At 38.9% G+C, this 25220-nt stretch overlaps 1 protein-coding gene and 1 pseudogene across 1 annotated transcript; both read left to right on the top strand.

Moving 5' to 3' along the window:
- The first annotated feature begins 916 nt into the window (after window positions 1–916).
- LOC114462947 (probable ATP-dependent RNA helicase ddx6 pseudogene) lies at window positions 917–4436 on the top strand (annotated as a pseudogene).
- A 38-nt stretch (window positions 4437–4474) lies between these two features.
- igsf8 (immunoglobulin superfamily, member 8) lies at window positions 4475–23832 on the top strand. The gene is made up of 8 exons (XM_028447489.1): window positions 4475–4597; window positions 4731–4878; window positions 9237–9617; window positions 12063–12524; window positions 14960–15138; window positions 15248–15500; window positions 18089–18535; window positions 20992–23832. The coding sequence occupies exons 2-8, from the start codon at window positions 4821–4823 to the stop codon at window positions 21117–21119; spliced, it is 1908 nt and encodes a 635-aa protein (XP_028303290.1). The 5' UTR covers window positions 4475–4597; window positions 4731–4820; the 3' UTR covers window positions 21120–23832.
- Window positions 23833–25220: the final 1388 nt, after the last annotated feature.

Genomic DNA, 25220 nt, shown 5'->3' with positions numbered 1-25220 from the left:
ATTATTCTAACAATAGGGATAGTTATTGTCAGTGGCTGCGTCCGAATAGTCCCTATCTCCCTTCCTATCCACTTTTCCTTAACCCCGTGGATGCCGTGACGGGGTTAAGGAAAGGTAAAGGAGTTCACGTCCCACTTCAGTGTTTTTTCATGACATTTTTTAGGACATTGAGATGACTCTGGCGACATATTACATTAAAAATCAATGCAATGGATTTGATATCAAGCGGCAGTCACTGTCTTTATATCCAGTGTAACAGGAGGACGCTCTATGCAGCCATCCTATGCTGCTGACACGTCTCCTCAAACACATTTTATTCATATTATTCACCGCTCATCGTGTCACTGAAGAGATAAAGTGATGAAGCGACCAAAAAGTGTGACTAATTACGGGTGATTTAAGCCACTATAATCACGAAAGACTGAATGCACCTTTAGAACAGGCTCATATTCCTCAAACACCGGCTTATTTCACCCATTAGGGTAAATAAATCACTCTCTTCCGTTTGGTTGTCATGGCAGTTTGAGTATTCTCTGATCCATTGATGTTAAGTTTGTTAACCCTCCTTTATGGAATACCCCTCAGACGGACTTCCACTAGGTGACGTAAAAACCCCACGAACGCTCTTTAATAATGGTTCCAATTTTAAAACCGAAGCTTTTTGTTGTAGCAAACACGAGGGTAAACAGAGACATTTGATATAGAACCTCATTTACCATTTTGGTTAAAAAAAAAAATAAAAACTAAAAACTATTTGAATGTTATTTTCTCTCTTTTTGGAGAGTTCTCTTGTATTTACTCCTAGTTCACATACATTACTCTTCTTTTTAAGAATATCTGATAAACTAGAACTTAGTTATTCTACATAAGTAACTTAAACTGTGAACAAGGGCCAGTTTTAACTATAGTTGGAACAATGGCTACTACATCAGAGCTAATTGGAATGAACAAAGCATCAAATGGGCAGCTCAGAGGACCCCAATTAGGACCCCACGCCGCCATCCAGCAGGCGACCCTCGTCAGAGGAACACAAGCTTTCCTCAGAGCAGTAATGGAATAAAGTTTGGAGCTGATTGGATGAATAGCCTGGACAGAACTACAGATGTGACCTCGACTAAAGGAAATTAATTTGAGGACTACTGCCTGAAGAGAGAACTTCTGATGGGAATCTTTGAGATGGGTTGGGAGAAACCCTCCCCCATCCAGGAGAAAAGCATTCCAATCGCTCTATCTGGTCGAGATATTTTGGCGCGGTCCAAGAACGGCACAGGTAAAACTGGAGCCTACCTCATTCCACATTCAAGCCATGATAGTGGTACCAACCGGAGAACTGGCTCTACAGATGAGTCAGATCACCATTCAGCTCAGTAAGCACCCTGGGGGGTGTGAAGGTCATGGTCACCACTGGAGGAACCCAAATAAAGGATGACATTTTAGACATTTTGTGTCTTCATGAGACAGTGCACGTGGTGATTGCCACCCTAGGCAGAATCATGAACCTGATGACGAAGTGCGTGGCCAAATAAGGCTCAGATGATGGTGTTGGATGAAGCAGATGAACTGCTGTCTCAGGACTTTGTGGTTCTGGTTGAAGACATTGTCAGCTTTTTTCCAAAGGAGCCTCAGATTTTGCTGTACTCTGCCACTTTCCCTATGAGTGTACCGCTGTTTATGAGCAAATACCTGCAGAAGCCGTACAAAGTTAACCTGATGGAAGAAGTGACGCTGAAGGGAGTCACCCAGTATTACGCCTACTGTCGCAACACACTCTTCTCCAGGCTCCAGATCAATCAGTCCATTATATTTTATAACTCCACTCAAAGAGTTGAGCACCTTGCAAAGCAGATCACCCAGCTGGGGTACTCGTGTTTCTACATCCATGCAAGGATGATGCAGGAGTCCAGGAACAGTGTGTTCCATGACTTCAGGAACGGTTTGTGCAGAAACCTGGTCTGCACAGATCTGTTCACACGTGGTATTGACATCCAGACAGTGAATGTGGTCATTAACATTGATTTCCCCACATCTGCAGAGACTTACCTGCACCGCACTGGGAGATCAGGTCGTTTTGGTCACCTGGGTCTAGCCATTAACCTGATCTCGTTTGAGGATCGATCCTGTCTAAAGGTTATTGAGGACCTGTTGGTCACTGACATCAAACCCATCCTCCAGCAGCATCGATATGACCCTCGACGAGCTGAGTTTCACTCACTACACACACACACCACCACCAAGGAGAAGAAGAATGGCCTGAAATACAGGAATTGGGACTCGTCTGAGTCACGACACTCGTCCAAACTCAAAAAACAGGTTTGCAGAATGGCTAAAAGTAGGTTTTTTTTTTGGTTTTTTTTTTTGATAGTTTATCACTTTATGTTATAAACTGAAGAGTTCCTTCTACATTTGGCAGAAATGTCTTCACTTCTTAAAGCAACGTTTAGTTTTGTGTCACAGCTGGTGTCTTTAATAAAGTCTGTCTTATCTATATATAATGGATCTGTCAAAAAATAAATAAATAATAAAAAGAACAGTGGATAGGAAAGGAGACAGGGACCAGTCAGACGCCTGCTCCCAGCTTTGCTAATCAGCCTCACTTATCTCACCTGTGTCTCCCAGTCCCAGCTGCAACTAAGCAGGTCATTATCTTAGTGCAGAAAAGCTGGAATCTTCGCCCGTTGGGATTTTTGTGCATAGTGTGCCAAACTAGGACTGCAAAAGCTGTGCAAACCTTCCTGATAAAACTGTAAATATGTTGCATATCTACATAAATTAATAATGAATTCATCATGATGAAATAATTGTTATTCAGAAATATTTTGTCATTATGCATATGCTTTCATGCAGTAGAGAAAATGCACAAAGAGTCAAAGTATAAGCACATTTAAGAAAATGGAAACAATATTATTCAATGTAGACATGTAGTTTTTGGTACAGCTGTTATTCAAAGTGAGTCTTCTCTGACAGAGAATTTAATTGTGGGTATCTGAATGGAACAAGCTTTGCACAGCTTTAATACCAAAAATAATCAAGTCTTTAAACATACTTAGATCTTGCTGTATTGACAATATGACTTTGTTACAGGTTGGTTAAAGAAATACAAATGTCTATTTAATTTTTAGAATGTTTTGTTTCTTAAAGAATTGTGAAAAAATATTATTGGATATATTGAAGTTGTGTGAAGCTCGTTACATTCAGATAACTAAATTATCATATTTGTGTTTATACTTTTATTCTGGCTATTGATGCCTTTTTCCTTTTGTATGACATCTCAATCTATAGCTCTTGGAAATATTCAAGCAATAAATGATTTTTTAACAGTCCCTGCAGGATCTTTGGGTAAGTTTCCTTAAGTTTTTGAATATCTTTATTTAATGTAAAGAAAATTTGTGAAATACCTTTAAGGAAAATTGCTGAATTTTGAAAGAATTTAGTTCTTTCAACAATTTAAGATGAAAAATGACTGCTATCATGTGACATAAACGTGGCAAAACTGTGAGCTCTGGTCCCAAATATTGTGGTGTTTCTTTGAATTTGTGTATTTGGAAGGACTGAGGTAAGTAAAACTGAATAGTCTGTACTTTACACAATTTTTTGATTTTGCCTTTCCCCTGCGGGCCAAATTGGATGCAGTCTAAAGGACCGGATTTGGGCCCAGAGCCTTGAGTTTGACACACATGAAGTAATCCAATAAACCAGTGTTTCCCAAACTTTATTACCATGTACCCCTTAGCCTTTTTTCTTTTTGCAAGTATCCCTTAGCACATGTTATAAATTATTTATTTGTGTCTGCAGGTTTGTCTAAACTCTTTCCCGTGTCTCGTCCAACATAAACCTTGAATTTAGGCTTTTTATTCATTTATTTCTGATGTTTTGCACATTTTAGTATTTGAACTTCACCTTTTGGTGTATTTTAAAGAGTTTGAGTTTATTTTATTGAAAACAGGGACAATACATATTAAGGAACACATACATGTAAATATGCAAGATTATAGCCAACGGCTAATTTCCATCTTTAATCCCTTCGGCAGGTTGACGTCAACAACATAAGATAATAAAATCAATCAAACAGTAACAATAAGTAAAACAGTTTGCCTTCATGGCCAGTATGAGCAGGAGGAGTAATTACAGAGAGAAATTGTGCCACAAATTATTATTGATGGACAAGAAAAAAGTCTGTGTGCATGGATTAAAAAAAAGTCCATAATGTTAAGAAATAAACTGACAAATGTTTGTGTACCTCCTAAAAGGTGTTCACGTACCCCAGTTTGGGAACCACTGCAACAAAACTCAAATGCTCTGACTGCGCAGCTGTGGCGCCCTCTTCTGGGGAGAGCAATATAACATCTCTGACGTCAGCAATCCATTTCCTCAACTGTCGCTGCATTAACCAATCACATCAGCTCCACTGGGGACACTCAGTGCCTGCTTTAGATTGAAGCTCCTCCCCTTTAGTCTCAGCCCTGCACGCGCGCGCGCGCACACGCACGCACTAAAACCCCCTGTGATGCTAGTCGCTGCGCTGCTCGTCTGCTCGGCGTGTTTATGACGGTACGGTGTGAAAACGGATGAAAACTGCTTTATCAACAACAACAAAAAGGTGATTTAATTCTCAGCTTTTTTTGTTTGTTGCTCAAATACACGCGCGCGTGGTTGCATCTTTTGCGTTTAGCTGGTGGCGCCAAACCTGTGCGAGTGCATTGTTATGTGTATATTTAATAATCCGGGCACAGGTCAGCTATGATCGGCGGTAAACGAGCAAGGCAGCACGGAGACAAACCTGCGACTCACCACAATCCATCCGGACAGCAGGGGGGAAGAAGATGAGTGTATCCATGGCCTCGATGAGAACTGCCTTCATATTCCTGCTCGTGCAAAGAGGTGAGTCCATTCTCATACCTGTGGGCTGCCCACTGTCTGGCCATCTGTCACATGCACACTACACTGAATAACCCTGTTTTTATGCTTATACATGATTTATGAATGCAGGTAGCTGTGCTTATTAATGTTTCATTTCATCTTTTACTTGGTATGAAGCGTTTGCTCCTCTGGAATAACTTTGAGAGACAGTTTCAGTTGATGAAGGCTGTAGATTTATAATTAAATGTTAATAAATAGCAACTTGATTTTTTTTTTTTTTTTTTTTTTTTTTTTCCTGCTTTGGCATTTGGTTTCAAATTTATTTAGTTTTTTTTTGTGTGTGTGTGTAAGAATATTTCCTGTAGATTTTTATGAATGTAGAAGCTTTCATGTTTATGTATTTTGAATAAAATATTTTACCTTTATTTAACCAAGTAAATCATGAAGGAGAACTCATTCTCATTTGCAATGATGGCCCGGCCAAGTGGCAGAATATACCTAACAAACTCATAAGGCATACAGTAATAGAGGAAAATACAGAATTTAAAAAAAAAGTACAGAAACAAGTATTTTATGAAAATAACAACAAATATTACAGATTATAGCAAAAATATTTAATCTCATGAGCAAAAACAAGTACACTGTCTAGAAACAATGCTCTTTGCCATAGTTTTAAAGATACAAGGGAAAGTGAATTATGTCCTGCTGTTAGCTTGAGGTTGTCATAGCGACATTATAAATATATTTGCATCTGCACCACTTATTTGAATCTACTGAAACCTGTGCCACATTGCAGATTACATATACCTGTACTTTGTAAAAGCTTTGTTGTAAACACTTAAAACCAACCATCTGTTAACGGAGCTCAGTAATTACTTGAAAGATTTCATAAATGCTATATATGTATGTCATAAATCTATCAAACACATTAAATGAAAAGGTTAAAAACTTTTGGTGGTTTGTTATATTAGCACATAGCGCAACTACAGGAAAGTATGAAATCAATCGTTTTGGTGTTTCCTGCCTTTACATTCTCAGGAAATGTGTTTAGGTAGTTTAAAAAAAAAAAATTAATCTATAATTTTTATAATTCAAAGAACCATAAGTCAGATGCTCATGGTGCTTCTTTTGATTGTTTTTTTTTTTTTTTTTTACATAAATTAAACATCTACCCTACTTTCACAGTATTTAATGCAGCCTGTGTTATTGGTATGGAGCATAATGATAATCTGTGGTGTCCCCCAGCCTTATCAATCCGAGTCCTGTGTTAATTAGGACTTGATCCGCTTAGGCTTTCCTAGTTCCCCATGTCATTATCTATGGGCGTGTTGGGATGTGGCTGTGAGAAAGCTCCAGTTGTGTACAGTGCACACACACCCTTAAGCCGAGGCGTGCCACTACAAACCATTCTTGTATTTCTAGTTGTGCAGGTAGAAATGTGTTTTGGTGTGATGACTTCTGTTAGTAGGAAGTGAGTATTTGCTGATAGATGTTTAGTTAAGACTAGAGAACAATCTCATAAACCAGTTACATCCTGATGCCGTTAGTTCTGTGTCAAAGATACCAGTGTTTCTACATTTCTTTCAGCAGTTTAATCTAGGGCGGGGCCAAAAAAATTTGATTTTATCTAATTTGTTGATGAAAATGATTTTTATTTGCAAATTTGAGTTTATAACTTTTTTTTTTAATTCTTTTTTTTTCCCCACCACTTTTTTGCATTCCGTCCTTGTGGGTTAGCTAGCCCGATGTGAGCTAGCACCCTCTTTGCTTACCCTTTGAGTAGGCTGTATGTGTGTGACTAGGGATGTGTATTACCTGGCATTTGGCGATACGGTTTGTATCCCAATACATTGGTCACGATACGATATATCCCAATATAAGTATAAGGCTATTATTGAAATTTGTTTAAATTTATGACTTAAACAACTGATCTGTAAATGTGTACACCTTCATGAGAACATTATGTATGAAATATACTTTATTGGCATATTTTACACTCAAAACATTGGCTTTAACATGCCACGTGCCAACAACTTAAAATAAGTTTTTTTCAGACTTTTTTGCGTTCAGTCCTTATGGGTTACCATAGTGCGATGTGAGGCCACCCCCTCTTTGTTTACATTTGTTTATCCTTTGTGTTTAATTTTTTATTTGCACTATGCTGAGATGCTAAGGGAAGAGTTTATTATTTTTTTTAATTGTTATGTTATAAAATATGTAGTTATCTGATTTCTTAATCAGAAAATTTTAAGCTACTGTGAAGTAGATGTTACACTTTTGCTTAAACCCGGGTTAAAGCTTGAAATAGTTGAATGACAGAGCCTCATTTACTTTTTATTTTGGGATTGTTCTATGCATTTTAACTATTAAGGACAATCACAGCAATAAAGTTTAGCTTGTGACAATGTGTCTAATGTCTGCTGTCATTTTTAAGTGCATTGGAAAAAAAAAAGATCAAGAATCGAAACTCATATTTTTCTTTCTCCAGATAGGAGATTTTCTTTTAGGTAAAATCGCCCAGCCCTAGTTAAATCTGATTTAAATCCAGTATGAATATTGTTTCCTTTAATTGTGTAAATGTGGTTGTTGATAGAAAAGTAAATTACTATTTACTGCAAAGCACTCCATCAATTCACTCTAATATTGATTGTGGCACAATAATCTCAGTGCACTTAAGATAATTTAACCGTGTTCATGTTTCAGTATAAAATACTCAATCTCAACCATTTATGTGAGTAAGTGTGCACGGGCAGGAAATGAACACTTAAATAGAACAAAACCACCGACATGACACCAGATTTCAGATGTAGCAGCCATCTTCCTCAACTGGTTTGGGTGGGTTGATTGTAGAGATACTACATGATAGCAACGGGCAAGCTTGCAACATGAAACAAGTTGGTTGACAAATCTACCAGAGAGGAAAGAAAAGACAGCAGAAGGAAAATAAGCGAAGATACCAGTTTGTAATGGTGCAAAATAAAGTGAAAAGAAATCATACTAATCTATGGCTGACCTAGACATTGAAGACTTTAAAGGGCCCATGTTACGCTAAGTTAACTTTTTCATACTTTAAACATCATGAAGTGCTATTTGGGCTTCATACACATGGCCAAAGTGTTTTTTTCATTGATTCCCTCAATCGTTAGTTAGAGGGTGATTCGCTCCTTTCTTACTGCAGGGCGAGCCCAAACACCTCGGTCCAATTTGATGACGCGTTCCCACTTTGGTGATGAATTTTTCGTGGCACTGAGCTGGAGAAGTCGCTCCTCCAGGAAGCTCTCTGCCATGATTGACATGTAAACAGACACGCCCACAAAGGTGAGCATTTTAGCGTCCTCCGCGCAGTGCTATGTATGTATTTTCTACGGTTTATGTATGTACCGGCGAACGCCCCGCCCCCACGCTCTGTCTCGTGTTTATAAAGCAGCATGAGCTTGGCATCGGAGTGGGCGGGCCGTCCTCTGGCTCTACGTCACTGTGCGGGGAGGAGGAAGTCAGTGACCCATCTATAGAGACGCCCACTCATGAATATGCATAAGTAGGCCGCAAATCAGCCCGTTTGTGTAGAGTTGCTCAGAAAGTGACTTTTCAGAGGCTGAAACTCTGGAAAACAGGTGAGTTTTGGAAAATAAACCTCAACTACTATGTTTTTGGGGTTCTTAGAACAAATGGAGATGGGTCGAAAAATAGCATGACCTGAAACCTTTAAAGTATGATAATATTTAGGAAGTTGTGTCCAAACACAAAAATAAGAAAAATTAACTTTGACCATAGTTATTCAGAATAAACGTTTCTTCCTCTTTGGGAATTTTCTACTTTGTTATAATGAAGCCATAGCTAAAATAATCGTCCTAAAACAACTTTTTTTTTTTTCCTGTCAAAAGACATGAAACAGTCTTGGCAAGGACAGTTTGTGCTTCTGTCAGTTTGAGAAACAATGGTTTATTAATTTAGTTTTTCAACTTTGATCCACACTTTCAATTCCGATTTGGTTTCAAGATCAGATCACGTACTTGGATGTTCTGCATTTGATCTTCACATGAAAGTTTTGGCAGTTTTTGTTTTAAGTTAGTAAATGCTTAAACAAAAACACAGATGTGTAATTAGTTCCTGAGCTCTCTGAGATGATAGCATTTCATTTATTATACATGTTGTAGAGTGAGTCCAAGTCCTGCTGTCTGATTTTCCTCCCGCAGCTATTTAATGTATTGATTCCCTGTTAGTCAGTCATCAGCTCAGTGTATTGATCTGTAACTCTTTAGTCAAACACGCCAAAAAGCACCACTGAAACTGTTTTTCTCTCTCTCTATTGGATCCTTTCCTGTTCTCACATTCTTCATACATGTCATTTCTGATGTTTTTTGTGTTTTCTCTTGCAGTGATCCATTACGCCGTGTGTCGTGATGTAACTCTCCCCTCTGGACCCCTGTTCCGTGTAGCTGGGTTCCCCCTCTCGCTGCCCTGTGCCGTGTCTGGATTTGAAGGCCCACGCACGCAGGACTTTGAGTGGTTTCTGTACAGGGACGATGCAGGTGGAAGGCAAATGGGAGTGATTTCCACCAGAGATAAAGGCTTCCCCTACGCTCCTTTCCAGGCCCGGGTTAGGAATGGGGAGGTCAGAGTAGAGAGAGACTCGGGGGACAAGGTACGCCTGGTAATGCAGAGGCTACGAGCCGAGGACCAAGGGAAGTATGAGTGCTACACACCCAGCACTGACACCACCTACCAGGGAAACTACAGTGCCATGGTGGCCGTCAAAGGTACGTCATGCCAAAGTTTACCAATACGTTTCAAAACTTCATTTAGAACAGGGGTGTCAAAGTCCTGTTAGTTCAGGGGCCAAATACGGAGCAATTTGATCTCAAGTGGGTCACAGATTTTAGGCGAGAAAACAAGTAATTTCAACATTATTGTGCCCTAGTTTGAACTTCTACGTGTATATATATATATTACAATAGACAGTGGGTAAGAAACCGACAATATCCAAGATATCAGTCCCAACAGGTCCTAAACTTTGAATTTCCTAGATTTTTTTTTTTTTACCAATTTCTATTAAATTAAGTCAAACATTGTCATAATTTGAGGAAAAATGAAAAATTTTATAAGAATTTTGAGTTTTTTTCAATAGTTCAACATTAAAAATGACTGCAATAACGTGATATAAGCACCGGGAAAAAAATGTGAGCACCTGCAAATATTGAGTTTAATTTTTACACAATGATCCATGTTTTCGCTGTCATTTTTACTTTCTCCTACAGGCTGAATTGGGTACTCCAAAGGGCTGGGTTTGGCCCCCGGGCCATGAGTTTGACACATGAGATTTAGAATATACTATATAGAGTCTCAGCTTGTTCCCCAGAATGCATCATACTTGTCAGATGAAGAGGAGGGCAACAGGGAAAGATGGAACTTTTAAACATGGATGTCGCTGAACATTCAGTGCGGTGTTAGAGAGAAAAAAACAGTATTATTAGAATCAGTGCTTCAGCACAGATAAGTGACCAACAGAATGTATTGATCTGAACATGGGTTAATGGTAAGAGTGCATAGAAATCCATTCAGATGTAACATAAATGTTTCTTGTAAGTGTGTTTCCCACTTATGACACATTAAAGGGATCCTCCTCTGCTTTTACAAATGTTACCTAAAACCTTTGAAATGTACTTATTAGAAGATCTATGTCAAACAAAACACATTATTTGGCACAATATTTGTTTCAATAGCTTAAAAATTGGACTACTTTTTTGTATAGAGCCTTGTATTCTACCATCTTAAAATGTCGCGATTGATGATGTCACACGGCCCCTGTGCCAGTAAACATCCTATTGTTTTCTAATGGAGTGAAGCATTCAGCCTGCTTTTTAGATCATTTAGTTTGGTCAAATACATATTTGTGCTGATTTTGGTTGCTCTAAATAAGGGTGTCCCGATCCGATATTGATATCGGTCCAATATCAGCCAGAAAACTGCATCTAAAATCTCTGTTGAAGGTTAAAATTAGTTTAACCAATTGGTAAATAATAAATAGGTCAGTTTTCCTCATACCTAATTACCTACTGTTGACTATTGTTCTCTGTTTGAGTTACATCACTTGATCAAGCCTTTTCCAACATTCCACACTACAAAAAAGTAATAAAAGTATGTATTATTTGTGCTGATATTGTATCGGATTGATATCAGTATTGACCAAATATTTATCCAAACAGTGGAGACTGGTAATGAAATATTGAACATGATTTTTTAAATTATTTTGTAAATTAACTCTGAAGCCTTAAGAGCACAACTTTGTATTTAATTTTGTTTTCTTAAAGTGTACTTTTCAGCATCATTTACACATATTTTCAAGATAATTAGTGTTGTGCGTACTTTGCCCCAATGTAAATCCTACTCAACCCCTCTTTCAGACACCCTGGGTCACCCTGACCCAGCATGTAGGGTTAGTGTCATGTGAAAGCATCATAAGCAACCATGAAGAGTGAATTTAGACAATGAATGAAGGCAATTGTCCACTGACTGCAGCACAGCACTGCTGACCTGAATCCCAATACAGGGTCAAAAATTTCAAGATTAAACTGTTAAATGTCTTATATCAGTTCAATCACATTGTAACAATAATTATATTACAGTTTTAACATTAGTTCAATACCGTTTTGAACTAATACCCTGTGATGTTTCAATCCCAGTCAAACAGTGATGCGCACACAACACTGGAAAAGCACAAACTGAGTCATGACCATTGTGTTACCAGTGTGAGAACTTCAAGATGACCAGATTTGATCATCAGCTCTTAGTCATTGTACGACCCATTGATGTCCTCCCTGTGACTTAGTGCATGAGAGCATTCCTTATTTGCAGCCACGTTTTGTCCTTTCCATCTAGAGTTTGTTTTTGTTTCTCTGTGAAATCGTTTCCTTTCTTACACTTGAGCGGTCCAAATATTTAGGCAGCGTTGCAACATCAATATGGTTACTCCTTCTGTTTCAAATTCAATTAATCATCTTCCTCGAGTTCCACTGTATTTTTCATGCTGTTGGGTGTAGTATTACTATAATCCCTTGCTCTGGGCTCAGAACTTGTATATATTTTCACACAGTAGACACAAACACAGTGGAAATATAAAAGGCATTTAGGCATCTGTCCGCCTATCTGACTCCTGTAGCAGCTTGATGTCATATCATTGTCTCTGTGTCTTTGTGCTCCTACAGTGATCCCTGACACTCTTCAGGTCAGCTACTCCCGCTCACTCACCGGGCAGCCAACGCCGGAGGGCTCTGAATTAACTCTGACTTGTTCAGGAGCCATCCAATCAGAGCAGCTCACCCATCTGTCCATCACATTTGGAAAACGTGGCGGCGCTGAGGCTCCTGGGGGCGGAGCAGGAGGCGAAGTCAGCATCGTCAGGGAGATCATCTCCATCGACAAGCTCCTAGGGGTCAACCCTGGGCGTTTCTACAGAAAGCGCTACGATGATGGAGAGATCAGTCTGGAGAAGAGGAACGGCGAGGGCGGGCAGGGCGTGTACGTGATGAAGATGAAGACGGTGCAGATAGACGACACAGGCTCATATTTCTGCGAGGCGTCACAGTGGATCCTGGATCCTGATCGATCATGGCAGAAGATTGCACAGAGGACGCTGGATATTGGCAACCTAACTGTCCAGCAATTAGGTCAGTATAACTGAGCTACTGCTGCCAGTGTTTGTGCAGACATTGAGCTCTGACAGTGAATGGCAAGCCTAGAAAACATTAGAACAATAATCATTAAAAGCAATGAAAAGGGACTTCAGGTTTTTCATGGTAAAAGATTAGATAGAGGAACTGGGAAGCATTGTTTTTCTCTGTGGTTGCCAAGAAAGTGATGTGAGGCAGTCTGGGCTTGTCCAGGCGAACCCTGACTGTTTGTGTAAGCACACCTTTACAGGTTGTTGTTTTAAACCTCACTAGGTTGCTGACTAATCAAATAACTAGACTTAGGGTATGTCTTCTGTCTACTATATACTATAAATATGGTTAGGAAGATTGAAATTATGACCGTTTCTACTGAAGTATACTTCCAAGTTTCCCAAAATACAGTACATTTTGAACTTACACCGACAAAAACCTGAAGCACACTGAGGCTACAGTAAATATCTCCGTTTATTCGCAAACTTTGAAAGTTCTGAAAACAAGAAAGTGACCAAGTAGAATATCAACATTTGCTTATTTGATTCATAAATCTCACGGAGACACATTTCATGCTGACTTTTTGGAGACCCGTCATTGTGTGACTAGGGTTAGCTTCTGGTTAACTTAAAAACAAGAGCCCTATTTACAAAAGGGTTAAAAAACAAATGGAAGACAAGATTAGATGCTTTTGTTGATGATGCATCATGTAGCGGTTGAGTACGACTAGTGTACCCACCGTGCATACTTAAAAAATGTCTCAATATCGTATACAGTACATCCAAGTTTTTCGATACTATCTAATGTGAAGGTACTTCATACTCATTTTGAAGTCAGACTTAGTATGAGTAGTACGTTAGTATGCCATTTTGAACACAGTCTAAAGGTCCCTTAGGAGAACTCTTCTTCTCTGCTTTATTGTCTACTACAAAACTGCAGAGGCATCCTTAACTTTTTCTGATTATTTAAAGCAACCAAAAGCAGCAAAAAATTGGCATTTTGACCGATGAATTAGATTAAGAGTTGTTTCATCCCACCTGAGAGTCTTCATGTTGCTATCAAACAGGATGAAGATCTCTCTCTCTGACCATTGTGCTAAAATCAAGGATTTCTCATCAATCATCTCCACTTTTTGTACGTTTCTATCTGATTTGCAACCGTTGTTGTAAATAACCTTAACTCTAGCTCCGAGACCAATTAAGCTGTAGGAGTAATTTAGGTCATGCTGATTCTGTTTAGCTGCGAAATGGAAACAATTGTGTTTGCACTCATCAGTGCATGCATTGTTGCTGTGACAGACACTCGCTAACAAGCACTATGCAGTCCCACTCTGCTGTTACAATGGGCTAGCACGTCTCCTTTTGTTTAGACATATAATGTGTCTATTATTAAAAAACGCTTCCTTTGTCCTACTGAGGATTTCACCAAAGTCATTAGAACATTAAATTCTATCATCCCAGCAGAAAATATCATATTTACATGTTCAAGTTATACATTTTCACTTGTAATTATCAAGCAAAAATTATATTTCTTAAAAATGTCATATTTAAAAAAAAAAAAAAATCATTATATAAATAATTTGCTGACACAGATATGACCAAAATATGTTGAATTAAGTTTAGAAGAATAGTTTTACTTTTAAAGTTGAATTATTTTTTGATCATTTTAAAGGACCTTTTAATGTCATGTTTTGGTCACTCACACCAACTTATCTAACATACAATGTGGGATTAACACTCTTTATATAAATTGTGCTTTATTTTAAAGCTTATTTTTGCATTAAAAACTACTTTTCAGAGTCACTGTTTTTGATTCTTCTCCCCCGTGTCTCTCACATAAACCCCACCCAAATTTAGACCTGCTTTCAAACAAGCCACAGTACAAAACTCACTCACACATGCTGTCCCTTATGAGAGAAAAAGCCCGAAGTGGTGCTACATGTTAATTTTGAGCAGCTTGTTGTTAATAAAACTGGGCGTCACAACTAATAACTAATAACAGACAAATTGCATTCATCAGCACACACTGACTATCTGACTTTAAGCACCGGCATTCGAAATTGTTTAAGAGGTTATTGTATTTGATGATTTATAATAAATTAGTCTAATTTAGACTAATTAGTTAAGCTGCATGTCATCTAGTGGCTAAATGCAAATTTATTTCTCTTTAGCCATTCTTAGATGTTTAATGTTTGATTTGTCATCATAACCAACGTACAGTCATCCCTCCCATCATTTATGGGCTGTGCTGGTAATCTGTTTTATGCTGGTTGTATATTTTATGGTGCACTGGATGACCTACTTCAGCTTTCTCACAGAGATGCGGTTCCTTGTGATTCACTTCCTGGCGATGACTTTTACAATGGCAGTGTGAGTGCTTCCTTGTGGCCTTTCACCAACAAGAGTTCCCACTGGTTTATTTTTTCTCTCTCCTCTCTGCAGCGGAATCCCTCAGTGTGGCGTCTTCACCCCGAGGCGAGGTAACACTGCAGGTGGGTTCTCCTCTCATCCTGACCTGTGAGGTGTTGGGTTTACCCTCTGATGTGAACTCAGGCCTCCTGGTTCAGTGGATGAAAAGAGGATCAGTGGGCAGTGATCGCGTCGGGACTGGAGGAGTCGAGGTGATTTTGTGTTCCCTTTTTTACTCAGATTACAGATGTAAGCACATGTTTGGATTAGTCATTGATGTGAATGTTGAATGTGTCATATTTGCTTTCGTTTGGTGTTAAGGTGGAGGTGGCTCGAATGAGCACTGATGGCATCGTTAGCTGGGGGGACGACCTGAGCCGCTCTAGTGGGGGATCAATGGAGAAAGTGGCTCAGTGGAAGTACTCACTGAAGCTCTTCTCTGCACGGCCATCTGACTCGGGGGTGTATCGGTGTGTGGTGAGCGTCTACGCCGGGAGGAGAAACCCCGCCCCCTCAATGCCGGCTACTCTCACACAGAGATCAGAGGGAGTCACAGTCAATCTGAAGACCAAGGGTGAGTGTTGTGTTTTCAGTCATTGGTCGACTCCTGATCTAAATGCTATATATTTATATATATATATATATTGTGTAGACTCACTCGGTGCGTTATTTATAATTGGGGAAATCCTCCTCTATACATTTAAAGCAATCCATCATATTTCACAAAGTTTAGAAAAGAAATGCCCTCAACTTTTTGAAAAAATGCACATGCGCAACACTGTACCTGCTCCCAAGAGGGAACGCCTATTAAATGAGTGCGAGAGTGCGCACGAGCCCAGTTTTCCTTGTGCACAGCTTTGTTTACAAGTTGGTGTCGGCATCACCGGTGAGAACGGCAAGCTTCAATAAATGGCTGAAACCGTAGCTCATGAGACACATAAACACTTGTAAAAGTGTGTTCACACTGAACGCGACCGTAGCAACTGCAATCACTTCAATCGCCCGTGATGAGTCGCTGGAACATAGTGGCACTTTTCATGTCACCTCATCGCTCCAGTGATGTAATGACCAGGAAAGAGTGTTTGTGTGTCGCTGACAGGGGAGAGAGAGGGTTGATCACTTCTTCCCTGGCCATATCGTAGAAAGCCCCATTTTTACTTTTAAACGATCAACTTACAGGGTTACTAAAGGATGAGTTCAAGCAGAATGTAGGCTTATTCAAGAAGTTACCCGCTTTATTTTTCCCCTGGTGAATTCAAGAGGTCCTGGCTGCAGACCTCCGCTGTAGTAGCTGGGAGGGGCTGCTGCCTTGGCTTTTCAGACAGTGACGGCCAGGGGAGTTGTTGCTTGAAGTCGCTTAAAAAGTTAAAGTTTTTCAACTTTGAGCGACTATGTCGCGCTTGACTAGTTGCTCAAATCACACAAGTCACCTCGCTTGAGGGGAGATAACTTGAGGTTGTCATTTATATTAATTTGAACCTAGTCGCTTCAGTCACTCAAGTCGCGTTCGGTGGGAATGCACCTTAGTGCGCATGCGCAGCAAGCGAAAACTAGACCAATAGTCTAGATGATCCACCCAGAATTGGAAGCCAAAATAACATCCTCCTCAATACCTTTTATATACTAGTATTCTAACTAAGTTCAACATATTAGATTTTGAAAAGTCATCAGATGCATGCTTAGTTTTTAAAGTTCTAAATGGGCTTGCCCCTCCACCTTTAATGGATTTTAAAAATATCTATATGTAAAAAAACCTAACACTGGACCAAGGACCAGAGCCTAAACTAGAGGAGACTGTTTAGTTCAAAGGCTCCAGACTAAATTTTGCCAAATGGTGGTGTTTATCAGAGGCAAAATTATAAAAATGATAGAATACACTTCCAGAAAACACCAGAAACTGTGGCAATTTGTCATCTTTCAAAGCAGTTCTCAAAAATTGGTTGAAAACAAAGCAGTCATGCACCCATTGATAATATTCCTGACTCTTTTCAAAATTTTTTTTAAATAGTATACAGTATGTGGTATCATGTTTTCTATCGTCAGTCAGGTGTAGTGTTTCTCATTGTGCCATGTTACTTCACTGTATGTTAAATGTTTTTGTTCAACTGTATGTTATTATATCACGTTTACCTGCCTTTGGGTAACGGAGGAAATTTAGCTATTGTGCTAACTCCGACATATTTATGTTGATGCTGTTTGCTGACACATTGATTAATATTTAATGTCCTAAATCAAATAAATAACTAAATTAAATGAAGTGTTCTGAGTTTAACATTATTTTTAAATTATTCAGTTAATAATCAATGCAGTTTTTTCAATCCATTTTTCACTAAATTTGTCGATTTGTTACCAATCACGTCATGTAAGGCTTGGAACACGTCTTTGTGCTCGATAGTAAATCGACTGTCAAGTGTTTGAGCCGTTCCATTAAGCAATAAATTAAATACCTACTTTCAGAGACGACTACCAGGGCTGTTAAATATACCTGAAGGCAGCCTTGGTCTATCTAGAATAAAAGATGATTTAAGCTTTCAGATTTATCGATTGTCCTTTTGACCCAGACGTCTGCCATGGGGATTGTGCAGGCTGCAGTTTACTGGGCTTAAAGTGCAGTAGTAACTCACAGTTTAGGTGTACCTGAGTCCAATAGTACAATAGTGTTCAGACTCAGAGTAGAAAAATTAAATCACGATTATTTTAGTTATAATTGAAATCTCGATTATTCAAACAATTATTTGGGGGGGGGCGGGGCGGAGGAGCTAGCATGCGCTTGCATTAAATAACTCAAAGTTAGTATTAATGTTTTTTTGTTTTTTGTTTTTTTTTCTCGTGTGTTCCAAGCTTTATTCTTTGTAGATATCCTTAATAAATAAAAAATATACATAATTAAGAAAAAAAATGACATTTTTCTTAAGTAATCTTTTTTTCTCTTGTTATTTTTGTAATTGTTGAGTGGAATAATTGAAATCGTCATCAAATTTTGATTAATCTCACATCCTTAGTTCAGATATCTCTATATTAGAAAGAAAATAATGAAAAATTAGCCCGGTCATATCTTGTACTGATCGTTTGTTGTTCCACTACTGACTAAAATAATAGATTTGTTTGTTTTCCCTATATTGTAATTGTATCAATATCTTTGCGTCTTCCACTTCCTTCCAGATGTTTTGATCACAGCTGTAGCTCAGCTACCACTCGGCCCTCTTCTTAAAAGAGGCAGCACCATCACCCTCATCTGCACCGCCACCATAACAACCACAGGCCCCGCCCAGGCTCAGGTCCAGTGGCTGCGGTGGCCAATCCCTGAGCCAGTTACCAAACAAGCCTCTGAAGCCCCTCCGTCGGAGCCTCCCACTGCTGAGAACCGAACAGTTGTCGCTGCTCTGATGCACAACGGCGTGGCTAATATCTATGTCAACAGTAGTGAGATCAGCATCGACCGCCTGTCAGCTGTCAGCTACAGGCTGAGAGTGCACTCAGCAACCATGGAGGACCAGGGGATGTACGCGTGTCACGCTGAGGCCTGGGCCCAGGATCCACATGGAGGCTGGTACAACACGGAGGTCAAGGCCCAGTCAAACGCAGTGACTGTTTACCTCTACGCCAGAGGTGAGTGACTGTGCATTCCAGTGCTAGAATGTTCTTTTCCCAGATTCAGGCTCTTGTTGACGAATCAAAGTACTGGATCAGTGTAGAATAGATCAATCCGCTAACCTTTAGCTGTCCATTAGAGTAGAAGTCATCAGTGAAGTCTTCCAGGATTTTCTCCTGACTTTAAATGATGCCCAAATGTTTATTGTTGATCGATTCCCACTTTGTTCTTTTCTCGGCACTTGTCAGCCAACTGCTGAGCTTGTTGTTTTTGGTCTTAATGTCTTGTTTTCACACTGTTGCTGAGCTGTTATCACAAGCTCTGACTGCTGAATAGCAGATGCTGAAAAACACAATCTAATATGTTGGGCTTAAAAAAGCAGAACTCGTTAATTTTTTTACATTCATGAGTAATGTGCAAATAAATTAAGCAGATGAATATAACACTAAAAATGACCTCTTGGATTGAAATAAAGCCTGTTTACATTTGTAACTGAAATTTTACACTATACCAACAATGAAACCAAAGGAAAACTGCTCCTCTTTGAGTAGCGACCCATAGTTTAGGAAATGCTGTAGTTTGTCGGATTGAGCAGATGGAGATACCCAAGAAGTGATGCTCAGATGATTATACACATAAATGCGCAACCAAAAAAACCAATGCTCACTAAATTTAATGTTATAACGTGTATTTGAGTACCTAAAATTTATATTGGATCATGATTGGAGCTGATTTGTTCTACTTTTTTAGTCCCTCCTGTGTTTGGAGCGGAGAGAGGCGTGGCTACAGTCAGAGGGAGAGAAACATGACATATTTATATTTAGACAGCGTAGTAAACATGGTGGAGGTCAGGGGAAATGCGTCAAAGAAATCAGAGCAGTTTGGACACATTTATTACAATAGAGTAGACTGAGCCATCTAAACATCTCATATCACACAAGCTCCATGAAACATTGACATTACCTGGGCTATATTTAAGCATTTTATTACTGTAGCACTCTGTTAGATAAGTATAAAAAGTAAAACTGTATAATTAACAAACAAGATGCTATTTTTTTCAATCGTAAAAGTATTATATATATATATATATATATATATATACATACATACATGGAAGATGACCTGAAGAAGAGTATTGATAACTTGTGAGGATGAAACAAACTGTTATATGTGCAAGTTTCGTATTCTGTGTGGCTTAAAGAGCATTTTAGTTTAGATTCAAGTGAAAAGTCATGTTATTCATGCAACACTTTGTTTTGTTTCTCCTGCGAGGTCGATACATGAAAAAAAAAAAATGAAATTAAAGAAGTGAGCACCAAGCAACAGCTCGAGGTGCTCCAGTCAGCACCAGACCAAAACATTATGTGCACCCCTGAATACATTACAGCCTTACATTGTTTTTTTTCTTATATGGAATATGAGTTTAAATGAAACTGTTTTGATTAACCACAGTAGGAAGTATGTAAAAGTCCACCACCACCCCTTCACGGGCTGGCAGTATGCCAGATTGTACTTAACCTATTTCCATGCTCGAGTTTCAGGGATTTCTTTTGAGCTTTTCAATCCGACTCCCAGTGTACACAACCACATTGACTGTAGCAGCCATTATAATGAACTTAGACACTCAGCCATCGGCCACAGTAACTCTTCTAGTCATGCACCAAGACGGGAACACCTTAAGTTATCCCAAGTATCCATTAACCTAACATTTTATAATAAAAAAGGAAACTGCAACAAAGAACCCAACTGGGAGGTGAGAACTGTGTGCCTCCACTGGTTTAAACCAGTAATGTGGGGCCAATATTATGACACAACCTGTGTTTGAAATGGGCTGCAACCTTATTAAAAACTTCAAATGTTCAAAGAACACATTCTACATCCCTGTGAAAAATGCTGTTTTTAAAAGCCTTTTGTTAACATTTCTGTTTTATTCTGACTACATAATAATAATAATGACTTGGCTTTATATAGCACTCTTTTCCCCATGGTTTCTCACGCCTATATCACATGATGGCAGTCATTTTTTATCTCACATTTTTGTAAGTACTCTCAATTTTTCCTAAATGAAATGAAATTAAATATAAATTGGTCACAAAATCAAGGAAATGTAAGAATTTGCAGAGGCCGATATCTGTCACCTATTGCTTCGGTATTGTCGGTGCGTTACTTTCACTACTATTATAAATAACTAACCCTAACTCTACCCTACCCTACGTGGAAGTGCAAACTAGGGCAAATTGCTTCTTTTATTGTCTATAATCTGCGGTCCACTTGAGATTGAACTTGTTCGTATTTGGCCCATGAACTAAATGAGTTGGATACCCCTGCATTAGGTCAACAAAATTTGCATTTATGCCTTTATTTGTGTTATAAGTCATTCAGCTTTTGAAAATGGAATAATTTGGGTTTATTGCTTCTTACAGTTGCTTCCTGTTTGAGTGCACCACACATTCATTCTGCTCTTCGTCCTCAGCTTTTGACCTCCTCCTCATCCCTCTGGTCATCGGCGTCTCCTCCGCCTTGTTTGTTGGCATTGTCATCATCTCGACAGTGACCTGCTGCTTCATGAAACGCCTGGCGAGGCAGCGTGAGCAAAAGTGAAAAAGACCCATTAACGCTGACTGTCTAAGCTCTGGCTGCGACTGGAACTAGGCCAAAAAAGCATAAAGCCCAGATCTGAAGATAAAGCCCACACACACAAACGCTTTGGGTCGACATGAGAGCAGAAAAGGGACTGTGCACGTTGACACTCTGGGATTTGACCTGTTTAACAATCAATGCCAAAAAAAAGTTTATATTCTCTCTGTTTTGTTTTTTTGTACATTCTACATTTTGTGAGAATAACACATCAAACATGGATGATCTGCATCCATCAACAAATTCAATTTCATTATTTTTTCACATGGACGTAGAATATTTCCTACAATGTCACCATCCAGATGTTAAGGCCCCTATGGTTTGTTTTTCCTCCACCTCTCTCAAGTCACGAGATGTCACCAAATGGACCACGACTCATCGAGGTGTATTTTAACATGAATAGGATATGTAGGTCATCCTAAAGGCTCAAACATACTCGGGCGGACCCCGCGCACAACGGCCTGTTGCTCTCCTCTCAGAGCTTACATTCCACCGTGTAGTAGGTTTCATTCAAATCCTACATGTCCCATGATTGTTAGCGCTTCTCTGTAGTCCTTGTACTCCTGGGACGTGTTTTAAAGGTGTCGCCGCTGTCGTATCTCGTCCGCCAGCCTCTCCTCGAAGCTCGTGTTCATCTCTCCTGCTCTTTCACCAGGCGGGTGAAATACAGGTCGGTGTTACATTTAATGTGGGTCGATACAATGCCGAGCAGTGTTTTCTGTGACACCAACTACGCAGAGAAGTCAGCGCGGTCGTAAAAACTAAGCTTTGCCTTTAATTGGCCTTGTGGACTCCTCGCGGACTCCGTTTTGCAGGTGTCCACCCGAGTATGTTTGAGCCTTCACAGTGCTGTTGACTGTATGGTTTGTTTGTTTTTCTTTATTCCAAAAGCCAGTGTTGTGTAATTGTGCGTGCCCTGCTGCTGTCACATGAGCAGGAATAGTCCACAGCCTGCAGATGAACCACTTCTACAGTAAATAAAGTATTTGTTACTTGATATTAAGGCTGAAGGCCTTTAATGGAGGCGTATACGGTTGTAGTTTCAGATTGTGATGCTTCTTACTGTGCAGATGCAGGTTTAATGATACATGAACAATGATTGGAAGTGTTTCTTCATGCACTGAGCTCAAATGTGTAAATACTTAAAAGCGGTTTCATTTTCTTAATGTTTCATGCCAGGTGTGTTTGTTTGTATCCATGTTTTTATGTTTTGCAGCAGACTGCTAAAGCACTTAGGATAATGGGACCTGGACCAAAGCCCCCATGAGATCCTTCGACTTGATTTTTATTTAGGAACAAAAACACTTTCTCTGCTGCTTTTGTCCCTTTTGCTGAATGACCGCTTCCGGAGTTCCTATCAAACAGTTTGAGACTCCTAGGTAACACACTAAAGGGTTTTGAACTTTCTCATGCTTTGGAGCGTAGATGGTGGAGGTGATCATGTTGGGTGTAGGGCAGTTTGTCGTCTACGGAAGTGGATTAGGCACAATTTTGATGGAGGAAATAATTTTGGGCAAATCAAGAATAAAAGTCGAATTGTCGAGAATTAAATCACAGTTTGAAAAATTTACTCAAGATACAATATTGTGACAAAACAGAATAGTGCCATTTTTAATGGAGACTGTTACCGTATGGTAAATTGGCCCTAGTCCGCTTCTGTAGATTGGATTTTAATAGCAAATTTTCAACTTTTATCACAATATTGTATTTTGAGCTTATTTTCTAAATTTAGATTATAATCTTGTCTTTTCCACCTTAATATCAACATATTGCAACTTTATTCTCGGAATTTTTATTTTAATATCGACATTTTGACTTTATTCTTGATTTGCCCAAAATAATTTTCTCCATTAAAATTGGCCCTAATCCGCTTCCGTAGCTGTCGTCCTATGGCTTTGGCTCCATATTTTCTCTACCATGGATCACAAGTGGCTCACCATGTCTCTACTTTGAATTAATTTGTACTCTTGGGCCTGTTTTCTCTAAGTTAAGTTTGATAAGAGGGGGAAAAGTTTTTGACATTTTTTGCACTTCACCCAACTGTATTTGTGGGTTTCTTCTTATATCTTAAATGTCACTGTCAGATATTCCTCTAGTCTCCTGTTCTCCCTCACCTGTGCTTTCTTTATCGTCGTTACAAAATGTCAATCTTGAACATTAGTGATAAAAACTGCTCTCTGAGCCATTTTGTTCCAGAACAACTGCTGAAAGCTGATTTGTTCCCCTCCTAACAAACGATTACACACATGCACGTGGCAATGAATTTGCACAGCAGTACGCAGTGGCTGGCTGATGTTTCAGTGGGATAGCAGTAAGCGAGTATCTGCGTGTTCATCTCTAATCCCCGTTCATGGCTGCAGTGTGTTTTGCTGCCCTTCCCCCCACGCTGTGTTATCAGCCTCACATTTGATTTATTTCAGCCTTTTTTTTCCCATGGGGAACACAGCCAGCTGTGAGCAGTGTTGCACTTTGCATGCCCAGTATAAAAATGCTGTGTTTTTTTGTTAGATGTGCTGAACCCTTTCATGATCTTTTCATGAAGGTGTCATGTTTACTCATGCTTAATAACCACTGTTGATAAATGCATCCTACTGCCACAGACTGTTTTCAGTTTGCTTTCTTTCGGTGCTTTTGCAAGCCTGCCAGGTGATAAAACCAATATAACACTCTGGATTTACATTGTCTTGTTTCTTTCCACTCCTTAAATTTTTAATTTGTTTAAAATGTTGACGGAAAAGTTAATAGGAAGGAGCACAAGAATGTGAGGTGCTGCGGGATATTCATCGTTTGTGGAGGAAAAAGATTAGTTTAATGATCTTGTTAACACTTTGGATAATGTGTTTAAATGCTTAACAATTATAAAAGGAAAATAATGTAATAACTTTTCAGGTAAAATAAATTAGGTAAATGGTTATAATTGCATTTCTAAGTAATAAATGGTGTTTGGCAAATAAGTGTCTGAAAACTTTTAACCTATTCCATAACCTTTTGTTGAGACTATTGTTTGAAACAACTAGGATTTAAAAAAAAAAAAAAAGAAAACAGCTGATTAGTTTTACTGTTACTGTTGTGAATCAGTATCACCAAAACTTTTAATATTTCAGTTAAAAAATTTTTTTTTAATTAAGCTAATAATGATTTCCCAAGAAAAAGTAATTTTTACTACCACTCAAAAATGCTGAATAGTTTTTTTTTTATAATGCAGAGTATGATGTCAGGTTTTAATGTTTTCTGTAGATATGAAATAATTGATTGTCTGAGATCCAATAACATCAAGATGAAAACTAGTCATTTAGTTTAGCATATGGTATTGACAGACTGTTTCAGTTATATACAGTATTCTCTCACATTCTTTTTGTTTTCAGGTAATGTTTCTATAGCTGCAGGAGGAGAAATAGACCTGAGCAGAGCCGCTGTTAAGAGTTGGAATAGCCAGTGATATTACTTCAGATGGGATGTTTTGTCATTAGATTTATAAAGAACTGTAAACAGTCTGATGAAGCTTTCAGTGTGAAATGAAGTAGTTTCACTAGTCCTGTAGACTGTGATGTTAAAAAGCAAGAAAGACCTCCTCTAAGCTCCTCCCCCTCCCATCAGTGCTACATCCAAAGCCACGCCCCCCACAACCAATAAAAGTCAACAACCTCTGCATCACTTTTCAGGAACCAGATGAGTCATTTGTGCTTGATCTTTACGGGAACAGTTTTTGTAGGAAGGATGAGACGAAGGCATCTGATTGGTTCCTTCCACTTGGACCTAAAGGCAGGGATTGGTCAGTTTTTTTTTTTTTTTGTTTTTTTTTTCAGAAGATTCCAGCTGCTCCAGGGATTGTTTTGGCTCCTTTTTTCTGAATACATAATGTACTGACTACAGTGTTTCTGAAAAGAATTGCAGACTATCTTTAAAACCTGAATTTAGATTTGTCTAAATAAAACATGGCTAAAAGTGCCTGCAGCATTTATGAGAAAAAGGAGTGAATTATTTTGAAAAATGTCTTACAACAAAAAGGGAATCAAATCAGAAAAGCAAAAGTACACATGAAGCTCAGAGCATGAACTTAAAACT

This window comes from Gouania willdenowi, chromosome 5 (genome assembly GCF_900634775.1).
Source record: "Gouania willdenowi chromosome 5, fGouWil2.1, whole genome shotgun sequence".
NCBI classification, from domain to species: Eukaryota; Metazoa; Chordata; class Actinopteri; order Blenniiformes; family Gobiesocidae; genus Gouania; species Gouania willdenowi.
This window is presented reverse-complemented; position numbering and strand designations above follow the sequence as displayed.